This window comes from Mercurialis annua, linkage group LG1-X, assembly GCF_937616625.2.
Source record: "Mercurialis annua linkage group LG1-X, ddMerAnnu1.2, whole genome shotgun sequence".
Taxonomy (NCBI): Eukaryota; Viridiplantae; Streptophyta; class Magnoliopsida; order Malpighiales; family Euphorbiaceae; genus Mercurialis; species Mercurialis annua.
In genome coordinates this window covers 65,056,920-65,078,359 of record NC_065570.1, presented here as the reverse complement: position 1 = coordinate 65,078,359, position 21,440 = coordinate 65,056,920, and the positions used below count along the sequence as shown (strand labels likewise).

General features: G+C 34.8%; 2 protein-coding genes across 3 annotated transcripts; both read left to right on the top strand.

Annotated features, from left to right (window-relative positions):
* The first annotated feature begins 1,814 nt into the window (after window positions 1–1,814).
* On the top strand, window positions 1,815–6,824 carry LOC126665954 (probable serine/threonine-protein kinase PBL28). Of its 2 annotated transcripts, none has more exons than XM_050358897.2 (10): window positions 1,815–2,189; window positions 3,094–3,236; window positions 3,470–3,605; window positions 3,817–4,136; window positions 4,271–4,506; window positions 4,712–4,838; window positions 4,917–4,988; window positions 5,094–5,271; window positions 5,830–5,962; window positions 6,330–6,824. In XM_050358897.2, exons 2-10 carry the CDS (start codon window positions 3,152–3,154, stop codon window positions 6,558–6,560), a joined length of 1,518 nt encoding a protein of 505 aa, XP_050214854.1. In that variant the 5' UTR covers window positions 1,815–2,189; window positions 3,094–3,151; the 3' UTR covers window positions 6,561–6,824. The 2 variants fall into 2 exon arrangements, with proteins under 2 accessions (XP_050214854.1, XP_050214855.1); XM_050358898.2 differs by lacking the exon at window positions 1,815–2,189 and adding an exon at window positions 2,213–2,750.
* Window positions 6,825–16,839: 10,015 nt separating this feature from the next.
* On the top strand, window positions 16,840–21,077 carry LOC126663906 (protein disulfide isomerase-like 1-4). The gene is made up of 12 exons (XM_050356457.2): window positions 16,840–17,506; window positions 17,607–17,736; window positions 18,262–18,427; window positions 18,516–18,634; window positions 18,738–18,818; window positions 19,017–19,103; window positions 19,213–19,287; window positions 19,445–19,513; window positions 19,598–19,678; window positions 19,773–19,907; window positions 20,462–20,518; window positions 20,638–21,077. The coding sequence occupies exons 1-12, from the start codon at window positions 16,920–16,922 to the stop codon at window positions 20,809–20,811; spliced, it is 1,761 nt and encodes a 586-aa protein (XP_050212414.1). The 5' UTR covers window positions 16,840–16,919; the 3' UTR covers window positions 20,812–21,077.
* Window positions 21,078–21,440: the final 363 nt, after the last annotated feature.

Here is a 21,440-nt window from a genome sequence, read left to right as displayed (position 1 = left end):
TTTCTCCGGTGGGTCCGTAACTCGCTGGGTTTGTAATTTGGTTTTTAATTTATTTTATTTTTTGAAAAAAATTCAAAAATAATTAACTTTTTTATTTAAGATTTATTGGAATGTTTTTAAAAATAAAGGGCTTGTTTGTGTTTTTTCAAATAGAAAAATTGAAAAAAATAATAATATAATTCTTCTATTTAATTTTTTGTTAAGATTTTTATCCTTAAACTAAATAAATCGTCAAAACAATTTAATAAGGAATAGAGTCGAAATCTGAAAACTCAAATAAAGTTGCAAATGAACTTTTTCTGCGTTATAATATATACAAAATAATTTAACATCCTAAAAAACGATAAAAAAAACTAAAAAGAAGTCAAGAGTTTGTTTTTTAATTGGACAAAACACCAACATATACATGTAAGCACAAATAAGAAAATTGAACCACGCTGCATTAATTGTCATCACTTTAATAGGATTAGTGTATTTCGTGTACAATTCTTTCGTGATGAATAGCATTTCTCTTTTTCAAATACTAGCCCACATGGTAGGAGATGGGGTTTTTAACCATTTTTTGGTTAAAATTCACTTCCCACCCTCAATCTTTTAGAATTTCTAATAAATAAATAAACTTTTTAGCTTAGATTGTCATTTGTCTTTTATTTTTCTCTATTTTTTGCGGTTTATCTTCTCTTCATGAGCTTTATGTGCTCTTTTTGCATTTTATATCTTAAATGGGTGATAACTTGTATCTTCTTCAAATAGAAAATTTCAGTGTCTTTTCCGGCATCTCCGGTATTTTTCCGGCATCTTGGCGTCTTTCTCGGGATCTCCAATATATTTTGATGAGTTCGAATATACATGGTTACAAATTATTTTAGTTTTAAATTTATTATAATAATACGACATTTTATTGTAATTATTTAGATGTGTAATTTCTATATTTATTTCACTAAATTTATTATTAGATTTAGGTTTTTTGAGATTATTGAGTGGTTTTTAGTAGCTAAAAAATCATTGTAAGATTATTATAACGCCTACTTCATATATTATAACTCGAGCTGAAACTCTTTATAGTCGGTTTATTTCATCTAACGAAATTCTACTTTTTTATGAGAAAATTTAAGGGATACATTTAGTCATAGAAGAAGAAGAAGAAGATATAATGGCATTATGGCAAGGTGTCCTTGCATGTGAGTAAAAGAGGGTCTATCATGTGAGTGGCTAAATGGTCCTACTGGCTCCGCCTCATAAGACAATGACCTAACCCAATACGTCCTACACAGCTTCCTGATTAAGACATTTCAAATATTCATTCCATGTACTCTACCTCTCATCACACACTCCACCGGACCCCTCATTTAATACAACCAACACTATTTATTAATTTTAAAAATGGTGGCTTATTGATAAATTCACGAGTGTTTATCCCATGCAACTGTTGCGACACGTTATTTTTACATCAAGCCAATGAGCATTTGCGATAGGAAATCTTTTAATTATTACTTATTTTTTTTATCATTCAATTTTCCACATGGCTAACGCATAATTGGTTTGTTGCACGAATGACATGACGCAACGGTTGTGTGCAATAATTTTTCTAAATTCACCCATTTGAGTACCCTTCTCTCTGTAAACAAAAACTAATATTCCTCACTGGGCAAGCGATACTGTTCTCATAGCTTAGATGAGACTTTTTTTAGCAAAGTTAAAATTCATAAAAAAAATTAAAATATAAATAGTATTTTAATATATAATCTTTGTAATTGTAATTAATCATTCATAGACTAACCCACCTAGCAAAATTAGCTTCCCCTCAGTGTTTGACCAGACCAACATAGCCATTAGCCAGCAAGTGATCATAAAGACCGCCCCCTGCCTGCCATGTGAAAACCCCAAGAATTGAACATCATCAGAACAACATAGAGTTTGTTTGTTCTGTTATTTGTCTCACACAAACAAAAAGATTGGTCCCCAATTCTAAATTTTCATACGTTGCATTAAATTTATGTGTTTGTCTTTGGCTGCTTTTTTAGGATGTGCTTCTTCTTCTTAAATGCAAAGCCATTAAAGAATGCCTCATGAAATCTAAAACCAGCCCCACACTGTACTCATCAAAAAACTGTTCTGTTCCTTTATTTCTATGGATTCTCTTTCACTTTTAATTCTTGCAGCATATGGAGCCATTGCCACCTTTAATGGTAACTAATTACCCTCTTTATCTCTCTAGCTTTTCAGCTCATTTTCTTCACTTTTCACTTACATTTGCTTTGTCTTGAGTCAGTTTCTGGGTTCTTAAATTCAGTGGTTTAACTGTTTAAATTAGTAAAAGTTGTTAACTTTTAATGGAAAAGTTATAAACTTTACAGTATATGCATGATTTTGAGAATTAGCAATGCTGGCTTGATTGTGTAAAGAAATTCTATTTTTCTTTTTGTCTGCAAGATTGAAAATTGGTCTTAAAGCTTGTGTTCCATTCCATCATTAGAACTGCTGATAATGTAGTGGTGTGTTGTCTGCAAGCATTTTCCATGGGAATCTTTTGGGATTTGTAATTTGGGTTTTCTATCAAATGTGATAGTATTGTTGATAGATTTTAGCCCCTACTAAGAACTTATACTTGTCCACTTCAATAAGGACAATTATTTGTCTTCTGCAAGTCTTTTTCTTCTTTTTAGCTGCAACCCAAGTCAAGGAAAGGTGGTAACTTTATTCTTCCGGGCTTTGGTATGTTAAAATTCTCAGGCCAATTTGAATTTCTGGTTAGTTTTTCTTATCCTGGTGGTGCTAAGTTTGAACCATATAATGATTTACACAGAAAGTATGTGCTTTATGAGTCTTTTAAAAAATACTCAAAAGGAGTTATTTGTTTGCTCTTTGTGAACAGAATTCATTCTAATCATCTGTTAGTTTATTAATCATGAAACAAAGATGTATAATCATCTAATTTTTTCTTTTCAATAGGAGAACTTAAAAATCAATTTATCTTCATAGTGGTAGAAAATTTAGCTTTTTTCTTTTAAATTCTTGTTGTGTACTACATTGCATTAGAAAATAGGTGTTTGGTAACTTTGGTTTAGTAATTAAAGTTGCATTTTTGTCCAGGATAATTGTTGATGTTAATTTGCTGTTGGGAGCTTCCATGGAGTGATTCTTCATTACAATGCACTTGTTCTGGTGGCAACAACTGCCGCTGCTCATATTGATTCAACTCCTCGAACCTAATAGCAAAAACCAAAAACTATATGGTAAGCCTTCTATCTTTTTCCTGCTCATTGTTTACAGCCACCGTAGTCATAATTCGTACCAATTCTGATTTGATGAAGTAGCGTAGCACCGGCTTTCACAGCCTTCCTGTAGCATAACCTGAACTAACTTGCCTTGTGGCTATTAGCAAGATCATAAGCTTGATTCTTGTTATTCTGCTGAAAGCCGCTGCGATTATTATCCAAGCAAACTGATTTTTGGTACTACTATATAGTTGAAGCATTAGTTGTTAGTAAGAGCACAGTTGGCAGTCCTCAACATTCCGGTGGCAAGACGGGAAGATACTCATGCCTAAGACAATGGGCAAGTGGCAACTGTAATAAACTGAATGACCCAGGTGTTGTTTCTTCGTAAGCTCTCTCGCTCTCTCTCATTCTATAAGATATGCCTGCCTGTAAAATATTTTTCTTCATGTCCAAAGCATCAAATTAATATCAGCATAATCTATTGCCAGTCATCAATTTAACAAGTCTGGGGACTTGCTTGAAGTAAATGCCTTTCGAGTATATTAAGTGTTTCTTTTCTGCAATATTCCTAATCTTGGGTTTTTATATATCGCAGGCTTACATCTAGAAGACATCCACTTAATCTGCAGACAGGATTTGTCAAGTTGGCATCTTCAAAAAATTTGTCCTCAGATTCTCCGACTGAAAGAACAGTTGCTGCAGTGCGTAAGGACAATAGTGTTCCAACATTAACACCCTTGCCACCATCTAATGATAAGAAATCAAACAAGCAGAAATTTGCTGCCATTATTGGTGGTGCTGGAGCCGCCCTACTAGTGATATCCATAGTGGTGCTAGTTTACATGTGCTTGATGCGTATTAAGAAGTTTCTGAGGCACGGATCTGAGACAGCATCTTCTGTGATATCTCCTCCTTGTAAGTGAGCTTGTTGTCTTACATTTTCAAACAAATATATATAAGTAAATCTCTTTTGTGTATGAAATGCAAATCGAAATGGGTTTCAATTTTTTTAAGTATTTGAATAGCTCTCTCTGTCCCTCTCTGAACAGCTGATTCGGCAAGAGGTGACATTTCCCCCTATGCTACTGCACAGTCTCCTCTTGGTTCAAAAGATTTAAGGCAATTGTCAATCCTGGAGCTTGAGCGTGCTACACGCAATTTCAGTCAGAGTAATATCATAGGTGAAGGGACATTCGGTTTGGTTTATAAGGGACTACTTCTAGATGGATCAATTGTGGCAGTTAAGAGATGCCTGCATAACTCAGTTCACGATTTTGTTCACGAGGTATAGCTAAGTTCTGTTATAAATTTGATTTCACCGTACCCTTTAAATTATCATGTCTCTTCAAATAACTTATAAATGCCGTACTTGTATTTACGCTGATTTTCCATTTGTATTCTACAAACTTCAGTGCAGACTTGAATGAGTAGCACTGTAGAAGCTACGCTGTGTATTCTTGTTTAATCCGCCGGGCACTTGTGCAATGCAGGTGAAACACATAGCTTCAGCTCGCCACAAGCATCTTCTCGACCTTATCGGCTATTGTGAAGATAACCATCAGCAATTACTTGTATATGATTACATATCTAATGGAAATGTAGGGAATTACCTCTATGGTAATATTACTAGCCTTTTCGTTCTTTATCACTCTGTTAAGAGAAATGGGATTCTTTTAAATTTACTTTGACCCCCAGATACTGAAGGTTTACCCATTGGAAAGTTAGACATGCGGCAAAGGCTGTCGATTGCGTTGGGAGCTGGAAAAGGTATCTGCGTCGGTTAATTTTCTTCCATCTCAACCATTTTTACATGCATCAACATAATTTTTTATAGTTATTGACAATTTTATTATTAAATCTTTCTTTAATCAGGCCTCCAATACATCCACAGTTTGGTTCCTCCTCTCCTGCATATGCACTTCAGAACTAGTAATGTTCTTTTAGGTGATAACTTTACTGCCAAAGTTTCTGATTACGGAATATGTAAATTGGTAATGGCGAGTCATCGCGCTGGGTCATCTTCAGCCATGGATTACTTTCTTGATCCAGAGTATGTAATTTCTTTCAAGCATACAAACTTGTACGCTACTTGCCTATATAATCACATTTTCCCTTTATGAGATTAGTATGCATACTGTTTGGTGTAATCATTTGGACGTGTAAACCTTAGCATAAATTGGGTATGAACACTGATCTAAATAACTTCAATAATATACATCCGATTTGTGCGTGTTGGTTCTCAAGCCATGCTTAGTATGCGTCTACAACTATGTTGCATAGAAACTTGTCATGTTCGTTTCTGACTTTCTGTTCTTGGAAATGCTTCTGGAACTCCATAATTTTATATTTATAACACATTCTTGTAAAACATATCAATTTCCATATCAGCACTTTCATTTCTGTTTCCATGCAATATAGATCAACAGTTAAGATAGTATGCAATTTAGTAGTTCTACCTTTCTCTTGTACTATTGAGTACTCCTTTTTAGCAAGCCAAGTTGGCAACTGTAGATCATCTTGCCGATTTCTTTCTTAGTTGTATCCTTCATTCGGTTCTTAATCTAGACGCTGATGCTATTTCTGATGTATTTTTTTCCCTTTCCTAAAGGTTAAATTCGCTGACCAACTTTTCGGAGCAAAGTGATGTCTATAGTTTTGGTATCTTCGTGCTTGAGCTAATAAGCGGCCGCAATGCACATGGGAAATACATGTTCATCTCAGGGCACAACTTAGTAAATGAGGTAAATACAGCTTATTTTTGGTTTGCCAACAATCTTTGGACTTTATTGCCTGAAGTCTCGGGGTATGCAAAAACCGAATAATCAGATTGAACTGATAAATTAAGTTCAATTTGGTTTTGTATTATAACCTTTTTGGGGGTTTTGGTTCGATTCGGTTTAGAACATAAAAAATTTCAGTTATGTTTTAGGCAAACCAAATCAATAAAACCAAACTGCAATTGAAATTTTTTACATCCTTGTAAATGCGGTTCGGTTTTGGATAAAAAAAAGTAAAAGCTCGATTTTATTCGATCCAAATGCACACCCCTCGGCTGAACCACACCGCTGTCTCTTGATGAACTCATTTTTTTCTTAATCAAAACTGAAGGCAAGGGAGTGCAATCTTGAAAACTTCATCGATAAGACGCTCGGGGAGCGGAAAACGGAAGCTGCAAGACAGCTGATGGAGGTGGCATTGCAATGTATAGATATTGGTAGAAAAAGACCATCAATGACAAGAATTGTTGAAGAGATAGAGCAGATTCAAGGGAGAGGAATGGGATATTTGCAAGGTGATGAGATAGGCTCCGTAAGACTTGGTAGTGAACTCTTTAAGTGATTAATTAAAAGTTAAAACTGAGTTATTATCTTTCCCTGCAATTATAGTCCCATTCTTTAATTGGTTTAAATTTTTTAAAAAGTGTACCATCATAGGATAAGCTATAGAGTTAGGAAATTGGAAGTTTTAGTACATTATTTGCCCTTCTAAGACCATCACAGTATTACAGTGGTCAGACTTTTTTTTCTGACTTTACAATCTTTCATGTCCTTTAAAGCTATAAATTTGCCTTTTGGATATAAAATCATTAACTATTTTCTTTTCCATGGTCTCCATTTAATAGTAATGATTCTTGTCTTTGATTTTGATTATAGTATAGAGAATCAATGATTCATTGATTCTTGTCTTTGATTTTTTTTTTTGTTACTCAGCTATAAACATAATTGAAAGTCAATCTCACAAGGGTTCTGCAAAATAGAACTAAATTGAATAGTTAAATCGAACAAATTTCAGTTTGATAATATAAAAAGAATTTTGGTTTTCGATTCAATTTAATTTTTTGAACATATAAAATTTTTAAATTAAATTTTAATATAAACATGCATAATAAACTTGACGGGTTAAGGAAGCTCTTTTTAAAATTTTGCTCTCACTTCTCTCTAAAAATAAAAGATTTTCTCTTCTTCTTTTTGAGGGTGGGAGAAGATGATTTTCCGGTTAACTGGAAAATTATTTTCTCTCCGCCCATAATATTATTATTTGTAGATTTATTTTTCTTGTTTCAATAAATTTTTTAAGGTGTTTTTTTTATTTGGATTTCTATTTTGCTTGAATAAACTTGTAAGGTATTTTCGCACCTCTTTGATCTAATGTTTTAGACCGCTCAAGAATCTTTAGCGTCCGTTCGAATTTTATATTTATGTTCTTGTTGATCTAAAAATTGAGAGGTTTATAGATTTATCTTTTTAGATTTTTTTTTTAAGATGAAAACCGAAAATACTAGCCTTCATCTGATAGAGCGGATTGTTTTTCAAATTGGAAAAAGAATTATTCAAATACCCCGTTCAACGGAAGCTTAAATCTTCGTTGTGTTAAGTTTACGGGATTCATTTCTAGATTTTTCGCTTTTTCGATTTATTTTTTACTTATCTTGGATGGTGGGTTAGTATTTGGTACGTAGTTCAAACTTGGAGATGATATTGTATTTTTTGTGATATGACTTTCATTACTTGTGCTTATGTCTTTATAAATTAATTCTACCTTTCAAAAAAGAAACTTGACGGGTTCAATTTGGTTCATTTTGAAAATTTATACATCCTTATAAATATTGTTTAATTTAAACCAAATGCAGATCTTTGTCATATACTTTAATATCAATTGATGCAGACTTAATCCATAAGCTGGGGAATTTTTTAAAATATTTTTTTAGCTTTAAACAATTTTAAGTTTAAAATGTGAAACTCACAATTTTTTTTGTTAGTTTAATTATCGGATATTTGTTCAATTTATTGGTATGAACTAATAAAGTGGATGAACTTTTTATCCAATTTACTCCATAAAATTAGGAATTCATCAAATAAATGTGATCTATAGTAAGTTGAGAACAAAAGAGAAACTCATTCTATTAGCATGCTGCATATTTGCAGGCTATACAATTGCTATTTCATGCAATACTATAACAATTTATACACATTTTTTTAAATAGGTATTGATGTTTTGTCATGCCGATCTATTTAAACAAAATTAAAAAAATCATTATCTCTATTTCTATAAAATTATAATTCAGTCGTAGGGACATCATACAGATTCGTGCATCACGTTAAAGCATATTATCCAAAACCTGGTCGACGATAGAAAGATCACTGGGCTATTGATAGGCCAGCCCAACACACAAGATAACCCATTGCCGATCTACCATGAGGCGCCACCGCCGAAGAGCTTGTAAACCATCAATTTCTGGTCTAGCACACGACGAGGTCATGAATTCATTCTCTAAAATCAGCTCTGAAAATCCGACGAAGACGGGATCCGGATATGAAACACTAGCTTATAAGCCTATGTCAAGTCTGTTTAGACAATTGAGATCACAAGGAATGATAACTCTCCCCACCTTGAATGATGAACTGTGTGAGTACCATGGGAAATTTGGCCACTCGACAGAAAATTGCGCGGAGCTGAAGAACGCTATTTTGAAACTAATTGAACAAGGAAAGATCGAAAAGCCTTCTTTCCAGATAATGAAGATCGACGGAGATCATGAGAACGAAAAAACTGAGAAAGAGGTTGTGGACTCTTTTTCTAACATCAAGTCTCATAGGCAAATGGATCTACTGGGACAACCATCTGGTAAATTTGATTTTCAGGTATTTTACACCCCTTCACCCACCACTCCCTTTGAGGAGATTGTGCCAACCGGCTGGGGGCCAGAGTTTGATGATATAGATCGAATAGTGGATGTTTTGGATGAGAAATTTAAAGTGTTAGACCATAATGTCAAGGCCGTCAGGCCTATCAATGTGTGGTACGACTCAGAAGAAGATGACACTGTTAGCAAAAACCGCAAGTGACGGTATCGCGCAAGTAATATAACTTGGTAGATCAAGTATCAATCTCACAGAGACAATGGACTTAACACATTGATCATGTTTATTTCTTCGATCGGTTATCAAATAACAAAGATGTTTGTATTTAAAAATTAAATTGAACAACCAAATTCAATTAAATTGGATTTAAGACAATATGAATAAAAGTTCAAGGCTAATATTTTTCATACGATTATCAATTTTTACGGATCATGCCTAGCAATTTATTGAGAATCGAGATATTATAAACCACATAATCCCGCTCTCTCAAGTCTAAGATCGATAAAACTACAATTCAATGAACTAATCAATACCTAACTCACTCTCATGACATTAAACACCAATTAATTAATTAAAAAATAATTATTAAGCAAATTCTAACGATTACCTAAAATCTAACTCGCTCTCACGATATTATATTTTAGGTTCTTAATTATCGGTCTATTCAATTAAAGCTCTCTCAAGTCATTAATTAAACGCAAATCATAAATTTAGGTGATCAATCTAAATTACGCATTAAGTTCGATAATTAAAACACTATAAAATCGTAACTCAATCCAAATCCAATAAAATCAATAATACATATTTAAATACCAACCCCCGAACAAGGAATTTAACTACACATAATGAATAAAACACAAACAAAGAGATTAGATGAATAAACATACATAATTAAATATAAATACCTGGAGTTGTCAATTTCGGAATGACAACTTCAATTAAAATAATAGTCTTTAATTTTGTCTCAATTAAAATAATAATCTTTAATTTTATCCCGAGAGTCATTGGGCAATCCTTGTCGACCATATAATCAAGCACGACAAAGTCCACCGGGAAGATGAACTTGTCCATTTTTCCTAGTACGTCTTCTATTACTTTGTGCGGTTTCTTGAGCGAATAATCGGCCAATTGGAGCATTATGGAGGTTTACTTCACCGGTTGATCGCCAAATAAATCCTTGAAAAGACACAAAGGCATTAGATTTATGCTCACATCACAAAGACAATTAAATGCATTAAGATCACATATTTTGCATGGAATCGTAAAATTCCCTAGATCCTTTAGTTTGGTGGGCAATTCGCTCGAGATAATTGAGTTGCAACTCTCCGTGAATATAATATTTCCCTTGGTGTCCCAACTCTTGTTGTTCATGATTTTGGATTTTCATTATTGATAAAAAAAAAAAATTATTCCATTGTCTCAAAGATTATGCTTTTAGAATTTATGGTAATTTGCTTGTTCTTTCTAGGTACATGTGTTGGTCAAAATAATCATAACATGCATGCATGATAAAAGATCTATTTTACTAGCTCATTGAATAATCGGTACAATTGAGATATTTTCTGTTTCAAGCGATCATACCCCTTTCGTTAGTTAGTCCTTTCAAATTTTTATAATTGACTATTTTTTGTGAGTGCTTTACACGACGTTGTCGATAATTATGAGGAGGCTTTAATGAACTTCTCCTCTCACTACTTAGACCATCCCACTCCGAGATAGGTATCCGGACATTTACTAGGCGGTTATCTCCAACAACTGGTGGGAAGCTTTCTCTCTTCGTCTTTTATTTGGGTGGTACAGTCCGTTTAAACGTTTGCCTATACTCCTATGTAAAGCTTTTAATCATGAACGTTAGAGTCTACATCAGGCTCGATCGCCATCATGGATAGTGCTTGCACTATCGCTTTTCGGTGATATTTGGAACGTATCAGCAGGTCCCAAATGGTCTTGCCTGATTTGACCTTCTTAAGCTGCTCCACTTTCAAACTTTCTCCTTGAGTGGATTTTTCTTCCGTATCTCGCCCCTTTTCTAGGATCATTGATTCTTTCTTTCTGGATAAGTCTGGCTCGTCTTTCTGAGTAACCTTGTTCACATGGTATCTGCCAGCTTGAGCCTTTTATGATCACGAACTCTTCCCCATTGCCGTCTTCTTCTGAGTCGTACAACACATTGATAAGCCTTACGGCCTTAGCATTCTGGTCTCCCACTTTCAATTTCTCATTTGGAACATCCACTACCCAATCGACATCATCAAACTCTAGGCCCCAACTGATTGGCACAATCTCCTCGAGGGGAGTGCTGGGTGAGAGGGTGTAAAATACCTGGAAATAAAATTCCCTAGATGGTTGTCCCTATAGATCCATATGCCTAAGAGCCTTGATATCAGAAAAAGAGTCCATGACCTCTTTCTCAATTTTCTCGTTTCACGACCTCTATCGATCTTCATTATCTGAAAAGAAGGCTTCTCGATCTTTCATTGTTCAATTAGTTTCAAAATAGCGCTCTTCAGCTCCGCGCAATCCTCTTTTGAGTGGCCAAATCCCTATGGTACTCACACAGTTCATGGTTCCAGGTGGGGAAGGTTATTAATTCTTGTGATCTCAAACAAACTCAATATAGGCTTATCAACTAGCACTTCATATCCGGATCCCACCTTCGCCGGATTTTCAAAGCTGGTCTCAGAGAACGAATTCATGAACTCATCATGAGTTAGGCCAAAATTGATGGTACACAAGCTTTTCGCCGGTGGCGCATCATGGTAATTTGGCATTGTTTTCTTCTATGTGATGGGTTGGCCTATCAATGAATCAGTGATTTTTCCATCGTCGATCAAGTTTTGGGTATCGTGCTTTAATGTGATGCATGAATCTGTATGATGCCCTTACATCTGTTGAAACTTATAATGGGCATTGGGGTTATAATTCAGTGCATTTGGATTTGGAGGATTCATGGGCGGCCTGGGTTGTAAGAGATCTCACTTCAGTACTCTGTATTTGACCTTGTTGAGTGGAATATGGAACTTTGAGAACTTCCTTATACCTGGTCCTTATCTCTTGACAAAATTCACATTAGCACTCTTGCTAGCGGACTCGTAATTTGGTCGTTAACCCCCTATAGGTGTGCTTCACTTCTTCTCTGATTCAATTTCTTCTAATTGTATTCCATCGTCAAGTAGATCATCAAATTAGGTCTTAAGATTCATATTTTGGAGACGTTTGATCCAATATGGGAGGACGTTCTTAACAACGATCTTGGCCTGATCTTTTTTAGAAGGCTTCTTGATAGGAGTAAAATACTCCTTATTCTCAAGTCACTTTTGCATCACTTTACATGTTTTGTCATGCGTTTTTAAGTGATTATATGCCTTATTACGTGTGTGGGAAATTTCAGGTAAACTGAGCGAATGACATAGTTTTTGGACCCAAAAGAGCAAAAGAACGAAGAAATCATGAAGACGGAAGTTTAAAGCGAAGAATTGAAGCAACACAAGGTTCAAGCCTTGTCTCTGTCGAGAAGGCCAAGAAGTGCAATCGAGAAGTTGTCTTTTACACTTGTCTCGATCGAGAAGGCCATTCCAAATTTCTTCTCGACCGAGACCTTTGTCCCAAAATTATGCGAAGAGGAGCTCAAATTGCTTCTCGATCGAGAAGCCCATGTCAGAGTGCTTCTCGATCGAGACCTGTGGAAAACAAAGGAAACAAAATCAGGTTGGATTGTTATGCTTTGTTTGGCCCACTTACCATTTTGGCCAAACACTTGTATAATAGGATGTTTTTACTTTCCTCTTTTGTCGTGACTATATAAGTCACCTTATCTTTTAGGTTTAATAAACGCATCATTTTAGAAAAAACTATCCTCTTTAGATAGTATTTTTATTCCTTTTGCTCTCTACTTTTAAGAACTCATTATTGTTCTTAGTGTTCTTGAATGCTATTCTCAGATTTTGGGTTTTTATTCCTTCATTAATACAAATCCTTCTATCATTATCAAGCTTCATTATCTATTGAATGGTTTTGAGTTACATCATTTTCTATTTGAAGTATTATATTCTTACTATTATGGTGCTTAGTAGTTATTGCTATAGTTCTTAGTGCTTGTGTAATTATGGTTGGCTAAACTCTTTAGTTTAGAGGTTGTTAATGATTGTCATGACTTGTTGATTAAGTAATTAGGGTTAACTTCTGATTAGAGTTTGTTGTGTTTATTAGGCTTAATGCTTAGATTAAAGTGATCTCTTAATCTTTGTTGTGTGTTTAATTAATTGAACGAGAGTTATTTAATTAAACAGACCTAGTTAAATACAAGCCTAGGGCTTAATCATGGGAGAGCGGTTTAGGGCTTAGGTGGTTGTTAGTTTGCGGATTAATCAGGTCTGATTAGTATGCGAGAGCGATTTAGATTTCGGTGTATTAATTAAACTTCGGTTCTTTGAATTGTAAGTTAGAGAGCGGAATTGATACCTTAGGATAGCTTGACCCGAACCAATATCACTATATGACCCAATTACCTAGGATTCATTTTGGCATGATTTACCAACCTCTAGACCTCTTTATCTTTTTTTTAAAATCCATTTAATAGTGATTGTTTTAGTTTGATAATTGTTTGTTTAGTATCTAAATAGTTATTTGTTTAGTTCTTGTTATGTAGTTGTTTAATCAAATTTGAATGCTTGATTGCTAAACGAATTGTATTTCAAATCGGTTTTCATTCTCATCTAATCTCTCATCCTTGTGGGTTCGACTCCGTACTTACGGATATTACAAGTTGCGATACCGTCACTTGCGGTAAATGACCAACACTTCTCCTTCAGCAATGAAGCCTTGTCCATCCATCAAGCCATGTACTTAGAGTATGTCTCTCCCGATTTCTGTCTGGTTAACTCCAAATCCCTTAGGGATACCTCTAACTTGGAGCCATAGCTATACTGGTTAATAAAGGCGGTGTATAACTCCCTCCAATTCCCCTTTGTTTTCATTGGAAAGTCATAGTACCAACAAAATGCATTCCCTTATAAGGACCTCAAAAAAGCCCTCAAAATCTGATTCATAGATAAGATAGTTGTGTTCATCACAGAGATGAACTATTTCAATTGGATAAGAGGGCCACCCCTTCCATTAAAATGAAATAGTTCTGGCATCTTGAACTTTACTGGTAGCTTTTCGTCTTCTCCTAGAGAGTATTCATCCAGATTAATGAACTGGTTAACATTCTTTCCTAGCATGTTGGCCTGAATTTGTTCTATCTTCTTATCCAAATCCTAATAAAAATCAGAATGGGTTGCTTCTGGATTCTTAAGGAAGCGGTCGACTTCCTCCTTCTTGAGCTTGTCATTTTCCTTCTCCATCTTGCACTGCTCATCGTACAACATAATGCTGAACCAGCTCTGATCACCTATTGTCTAATTGTTTGTTTCGCCTTAGAGCATGTCATACACCTCTATGCTTTTCTTCTCAGCTTCATCCATTTTTCTCATTTCCTCAATGAGATTTTCGTAAGATGGAATTTTGCTCTTCTTGTAGCAAATGTCGGCTCATCACCTTGACCGGTGCCCGCTTCACCCCGGGGCTTTGTAAACTCGATGAACCATTTTTTAAGATCATCAATATGTCTCTTGACGGAATCCATGACTTTACCCCCTTAGCTGGTCCATACTAGCCTGCGCTGCGGCTGGTACCACTTTAATTGATTTTATCCTTCTGGCTAAGTTGACTGACCCAAAAGTTCTGCTAGAGGAAGATTTTCTGGAAGCGGAGTTGCTTAGCTGCTCACTGATCTGTCTAGATATTTGTATTGCAATAGTTGGAGTCGATGGTGACTTGGTAGGACTATTCAACTTGATCAGTCTCTCAGCTTGTGTTTGCCAAAGAGCAATCAGACAAACTTTCCTAGTGGCTGCATCCACAAAGGGTTAGTACATAATGCATGGCATGCTGGATGCAAGAATGAACGATATACATGTTTATGATATGCAAGGTTAGTTAACATGTAGCACATAGAACAGTTGATATCACAAAGACATATTGCTCCTTCCAACCTTATTCCTCCCACACACAGTTCCAGGCGAGGTTTATTTCTAGGAGTGTTGGTCTGGACTTTCGCATCTGAAATGCTATGGTCGACGTGTACCTGCAAGCTCTCTTCTATTAGTTCTAAAACAGACAAGCGGTGTAGTAAATGTAATAATTGTTTGTCCCCATAATTGGAAGGTGTGAAAACATAGAAAAAGTAGACTTGGCAGTCCCCTTAAAAGAATACCTAGAATATAATTGAGTCTGGCGATTGATCAAGTAAATGGACTTTACTTGACTGGATTGGATATTAGAGGTTGACCAAGTAAATGGACTTTACTTATTGAATATGGTATTTAGGTATGGCTTCATATGGCATTTTTGAAAATCTAATTTTTGAAAAATGGATAAAAGTTGTTAGCCTTACCTAAGATTGAGATTGGAACTGGATATTTTGAAAATGGATTTAGAATCCTTACATTGACATCATATGCCTTAAGTACAAACATTATATTGGGTATTACGTAAGAGGGTAGTGTCTAAGATGGAGTGTATGCGGTCTGAGTTATTGGGTTTGGTAGAAACCAGTTTAAGTTCCCCACGGACAAATATACTTTTGATAGGTCTCTTCAATCACGAGTATACGCGAATAAGGTACCGGGCTATGAGTGATGCTACTCCGCAAAGATGCTCTCGGCATTGGAGTTTAATGCCAGAATATGAGATCAAGTATGAGCATCAGGGCTGGTATAAGAGACCCCTAGAGAGTAAGATGAGAAGAGAAATCTAATACAATGCAGTAGGTGCGGATACGTTTGGTAAATAAAAATGATCGACAAGACTTAAGCCATGTGGTTGTGTGCATGACAATTTCTTTTGGAAACACTTTGAAAACATTTTGGTTCTTAATGTTAAAAATAAGTTTGATCAACCCTATAGAGTCGCCACTGTGAGCGTAGCGGGATTTGAGTATGGTCAATTTAGCTCGTCAAACTTGCAAACTGGTCCATAAACTTCTAAAATATTACAATTAGTCCGATTTCTTAGACTTAGATCGCAATCTCTTTAAACTTTTATAGGCTATCTGCGACTAATTACGTTTCAATCACATTTGCAACGCTTGGATTCAGACATGCAGATTGCTAGCTCGTCACTCGGACGAGTTTCTCTAAAAATTATTATTGGACGCATTATTTTTTACCTGTCTGAAAAATAGCTGTCTACATTAATATATTTTTATTATAATTGGATCGCTCATGGAAAAATCAGACCCACGACTTTAGTAAAAATATTGTTCAACACTCATAATATTAAAATTATAACTCGTTGGTATAATTCATGCACATTATAATTACAGATTTAAACCTGAAAATTCCATTAGAAGCCGTTGTTAACATTTCTCCATTTTTTTTGGAATTATAATTTGGAATTAGTTTTTTTTTATATATAGTTTAATTCGTCTAAAATAAAAATAAAAATAAAAAGATTATATAAAAAATTACGACCTTTATTTGTAATTTTATTTTAATCACGATTTTTAAAAATTGACATTTATATACATGAACTTTTATTTTGTTTCAAAGCTATCATTAAAGTAAAATTCGATATATTTTTTATGACTAAAAATACATAATCCTACATACCCTAACCGAAAGATAATAAGTTTTGGTGTCAATATGTAATTTGAGTCTTTAATCAATAATCTAGTGAAAAATTTAGTCAACAAAAATATATTAAAATGATGAATTCAAAAAAAATTGAAAAGTTATACCTTGAAATGCTATATTTTAAAACTCATGATTAAAATGAAACTATATGTAAAAGTTGTGATTTTTTATCTAATTAATCCTCAATAAAATGGATTAAGAAAACATGATCCCTGTTTAACGGTCAGAGAGTTTCAAGCAGCCTTAAAACGACGCCGTATAATCTGACTTAAAGATCCTCGACTCCCTCTTTTTTCCAATCTTGCATTCTATATTACTACAAACTGGTAGTACTAGATCTCATTTCCTTGTCGCCTTTTCACACTTTAAACGACAAAAAAATGTCTCGTCGTTTCTTTCTTCTTCTCTCTCTCGTCACTCTCCTTCTCTTCTCTACACTCTCTACCTCTCTCTCCAAATCTGAAAACGACAACAAAAGCAACAAAAACGACGACGACGACGATGAAGATCTCAGCTTCCTCGAAGAAGAAGACACCACCGACAACAAAAACGGCGCCGCATCTCACCTCCAATACCCCGATTCCGACCAATTCGACGAAGACGACATCGACAACGACGACGACTTCGAAAACTACTCAGATTTTGACGAATCAGATGATTCCTTCAAGGAGCCACAAATCGACGACAAAGACGTCGTCGTTTTGAAGGAGAGGAATTTCACCGACGTGATCGAGAATAATAAGTTCGTGATGGTTGAATTCTACGCGCCATGGTGCGGTCATTGTCAATCTTTAGCTCCGGAATATGCGGCGGCAGCTACTGAATTGAAAGGCGAAGATGTCGTGTTGGCGAAAGTTGACGGAACTGAACAGAGCGAGCTGGCACAAGAGTATGATATTCAAGGGTTTCCTACTGTGTATTTCTTTGTTGATGGGGTCCACAAGCCATATCCTGGTCAACGCACAAAGTAAGCAGTGTCAACGGCTTTGATTGATTTTGATCGTTGTAATTTGAATTTTTGAAGGTGTAACGGTTTGATTGATATTTGTGATTTGATTGTTTATCAGGGAAGCTATAGTGACGTGGATAAAGAAGAAAATTGGACCTGGAATTTCTAATCTTACTACATTGGATGATGCTGAACGTGCTTTGACTTCTGATAGTAAACTTGTTCTTGGTTACCTCAATTCTTTAGTGGTATGTTTTTTCCTCTCAGATTAGTTCAATTTGTCGATGAAATGATTATGTAGATTGTGTTTTTGATGCTTTTGTAGATGCTTTAGAACTATTTATTAATTTGCTAGTATACATCTAGAGTTATTAGAGAACCTTTAACATGTAGAAAATGAACATAATTCATTCTTGAGATTTGCGGAAAATTGTTGCTATCTTTTTCTTAGCATTAGTGATTTGAGGGTAGGGTAGTGACATATTAGTTGCTTTTTTGGTACTGAAATTGGCTGATTTGATAAGGGCTGAGATGCTTCATGATTGTCTCATTGTATGATTACCTTGCTAATTTATTTATTCATATTTGGGAGTAGAGGAACTAATTTCTGGAAAATTGCTCATCTTGTTTCTGACGCTATGTACTGATTCTTGAAGCTTAGATCCTTGCACATTATCGTTTCACCATGCTTGGCATTGACCCCTAATTGTTTTTTTCCCCCTATTTACTGAGCTTTCTGGTCTATTTATTTCTATCCTTTTCAATAACAATAGGGTCCTGAAAGTGAGGAGCTTGCTGCTGCATCAAGACTAGAAGATGATGTCACTTTCTACCAAACTGTAAACGCTGGCGTGGCAAAGCTTTTCCACCTTGACTCTGAAGTTAAACGTCCTGCTCTGGTCATGATTAAGAAGGAAGCCGAGAAAATCGGTTATTTTGGTTGGTTCTTCTTGGTTACCTTTTGACTGAACTGTCAAAATAAATTCTTAAGAGGGGTGTTTTTCATGTCTAAATTCTTATTGTGCAGATGGTAACTTTTCCAAGTCTGCGATAGTGGATTTCGTATTTGCCAACAAGCTTCCTTTGGTGACAGTTTTTACAAGAGAAAACGCCCCTTCAGTTTTTGAGAGTCCAATTAAGAAACAGGTATATGTACTGTCTTTTTTCTGTTGACTTGTAATAATAGTATTAGGCACTTTAATGATAAACTGGTTGGTGAAATTGATGGTTAAGTATCTTTTTGTTATAGATGCTTCTGTTTGCTACTTCAAATGATTCAGAGAGAGTTTTCCCAATATTTCAAGAATCTGCTAAACTGTTCAAGGGGAAGGTAACTTCAGGCCGTATACTAAAAGTTCCATTGTTAATGCCATTTGCTTAATTAGTTAAAATTTCTACTGAAAGTCTATTATGGAGACAATCTTTCTTGATATTTTGGTATTCAAAAGAGATGGGCAGTACTTCCTCTCAAACTGAGTATTGTAATTTTATGAATTATAAATTGTACTAATTTCATGGTTTAATGCAGCTTATCTTTGTATTTGTTGAATTGGATAATGAAGAAGTTGGGAAGCCTGTAGCAGATTATTTTGGTATTGCTGGAGAAGCTCCCCAAGTAACCTTTTTCATCTTTCCTTCAAGTGCAATTATGCCATTTTACTTTTTAAAGTAATAATGTATGTCCACTCTAATTTAAACTAATGGTGATATCTTTTTTCTTGCAGCTTCTTGGCTACACGGGAAATGATGATGGGAAGAAATTTGTATTCGACAAGGAAATTACCATGGATAACATTAAGGTCGAACCGCTTTCTTTTTTTATGTCATACAGAGACATTTTAGTCTTAACTAATGTTGGTCGGAAAGGTTTCTTTGGTCTTTGTTGTTTTTTCATCTTTCTATGCCAAAGAAAAAGCTGATCATGTAATGTGTTTTTAAATTTTGTACTATCTTCAGGCCTTTGGAGAGGATTTTATTGAAGATAAGCTTAAGCCTTTTTTCAAGTCGGACCCAATTCCTGAAACAGTGAGCTCCCCCTATTGTGTTCTCCCAGAGAATTTACTTATTTATTTGTTGTCATTTCTAACTCATTTCATTTAATTCCAATAGAATGACGGGGATGTCAAAATAGTAGTTGGGAATAACTTTGATGAAATTGTCCTGGATGAATCCAAGGATGTTCTCCTTGAGGTACTGTTGTATCCTTGAAAACTTCATGGATCAGTTTAATCTATTGTTTCTCTTCCTAGTGTTGAGATTATTTAATGTACCTACGTTGTACCAGATTTATGCACCATGGTGTGGACATTGCCAAGCTTTGGAGCCAACATATAACAAGCTTGCCAAACATTTACGTGACATTGAATCTCTTGTTATAGCCAAGATGGACGGCACAACAAATGAGCATCCTAGAGCAAAGGTACGCTTGAAATTCATATATTGAGTGAAATCTGAATGCCCTGGAACTTTACCTGTTTTACTTTGTTAGAAAGGTCATGTTTTTGCTTACATGGATTTATTAGTCTTGAATATCAATTTGCCCCCTCAATATGTACACAATTCATAGTATAACATCGAAACTAACTTTTTTTTTTTCAATTAGTCCTTTGAAACATATCAATTTTTATCAATTGCACCAAATGTATCAATTTGAAAACAATTGTAAGGGACAGATTGACCAAAATTAAAAACATGGACCAACTGATAAACATTAACAATTTCATGATGAGATTAATCGATAAAAAAAGGTTAATTTATTATTAATTGCCTATCACATGCAAGTTCATTTGGAAATTAATATTTAAGTCCGATTGATTACTATTATTTGTTCAGATGCATATTAGAGTAAATATATGGGGCTTTCCTGGGAGAACTATTTCTGTCCTTTAAATGATGTATCGGTGCACATTGATTGTTTTGTTGAATATTATCAAAAATAGACAGAAAATTCTGTAATTCCTTGTTCTTTTGCAGTCCGATGGATTCCCAACCCTCGTCTTCTTCCCTGCTGGAAACAAGAGTTTTGATCCGGTAAACGTTTATTAAAATTTTAGCATGCTGTTTATATATAGTTTCTTTAACTCGTAGTTTAGCACAGTACTTAATGGTCACCTTGATTATTAACTTATGTGGTTCATGGCTGTTGGCAGATCACTGTAGACGTTGATCGCACTGTTGTAGCATTTTACAAGTTCATCAAGAAACACGCATCGATTCCATTCAAGCTTCAGAAACCAGCTTCTACTCCAAAATCCGAGAGTTCTGATGCAAAAGAGAGCTCCGAATCGCAGAGCACCACTGAGGATGTTAAGGACGAATTGTGAGGAACATAGGATTTATATCTTTTCAAGTACTTTGCTAATTTATGCGTCAGAAAACTAGGCTAGATCAATAGCGTCAGAAGGAAATAGAAAGCAGAGAGGGAGAAAATTATATCCCAATTGAGCTGAGAGATATTTGAGCCCAAAAAGGGAAAAAAAATTACAAAATCGAAAAAAATGCAGAAAAACGTTATTTATAAGCTGCGGTATTCAAGTTTTGTATCTTTGTTAGAAAATTTTCTGTTTAATAAAATCATCGTTCCTGACTATTCATATTCCTGAAAATTATATGCCACAGCTGTTATGAGGGTAAGTAAATGTCCGTTAAATTGAAGTAACGGATCTATTTTAATTAAAGTTTAGTTTAGGGTTTTGTTTAATTCAGTTTGCTCGGTTTTTTATATTTTGGGTTGGTTACAGTGAAGAATTTAAAAATTTGGTTAATCAAAGTAATGTAAGTTTTAATTGGATTAATTGATTAATTTGGTCGTTTTGATTTTATATTTTTATTTTTTTAATTAATTTGGAAAAAATGATTTTGAATAATAATAATAATTCAGTTGGTTTGATTAAAAAAATAAAAGTAATTCAATTTTAAATCTATTAGGCTGGTCTGCACATTTAAAGAAAGT

Excerpts from the sequence above, each read along its gene's own strand:
- LOC126665954 (XM_050358897.2), top strand. The coding sequence starts at position 3,152 with ATGCACTTGTTCTGGTGGCAACAACTGCCGCTGCTCATATTGATTCAA. Across the intron at positions 3,237-3,469 it reads CAAAAACCAAAAACTATATG|TTGAAGCATTAGTTGTTAGT; the intron begins GTAAGCCTTCTA and ends ACTACTATATAG. Across the intron at positions 4,989-5,093 it reads TGCGTTGGGAGCTGGAAAAG|GCCTCCAATACATCCACAGT; the intron begins GTATCTGCGTCG and ends TTCTTTAATCAG.
- LOC126663906 (XM_050356457.2), top strand. The coding sequence starts at position 16,920 with ATGTCTCGTCGTTTCTTTCTTCTTCTCTCTCTCGTCACTCTCCTTCTC. Across the intron at positions 18,428-18,515 it reads CGAGAAAATCGGTTATTTTG|ATGGTAACTTTTCCAAGTCT; the intron begins GTTGGTTCTTCT and ends CTTATTGTGCAG. Across the intron at positions 19,288-19,444 it reads TTACCATGGATAACATTAAG|GCCTTTGGAGAGGATTTTAT; the intron begins GTCGAACCGCTT and ends TACTATCTTCAG.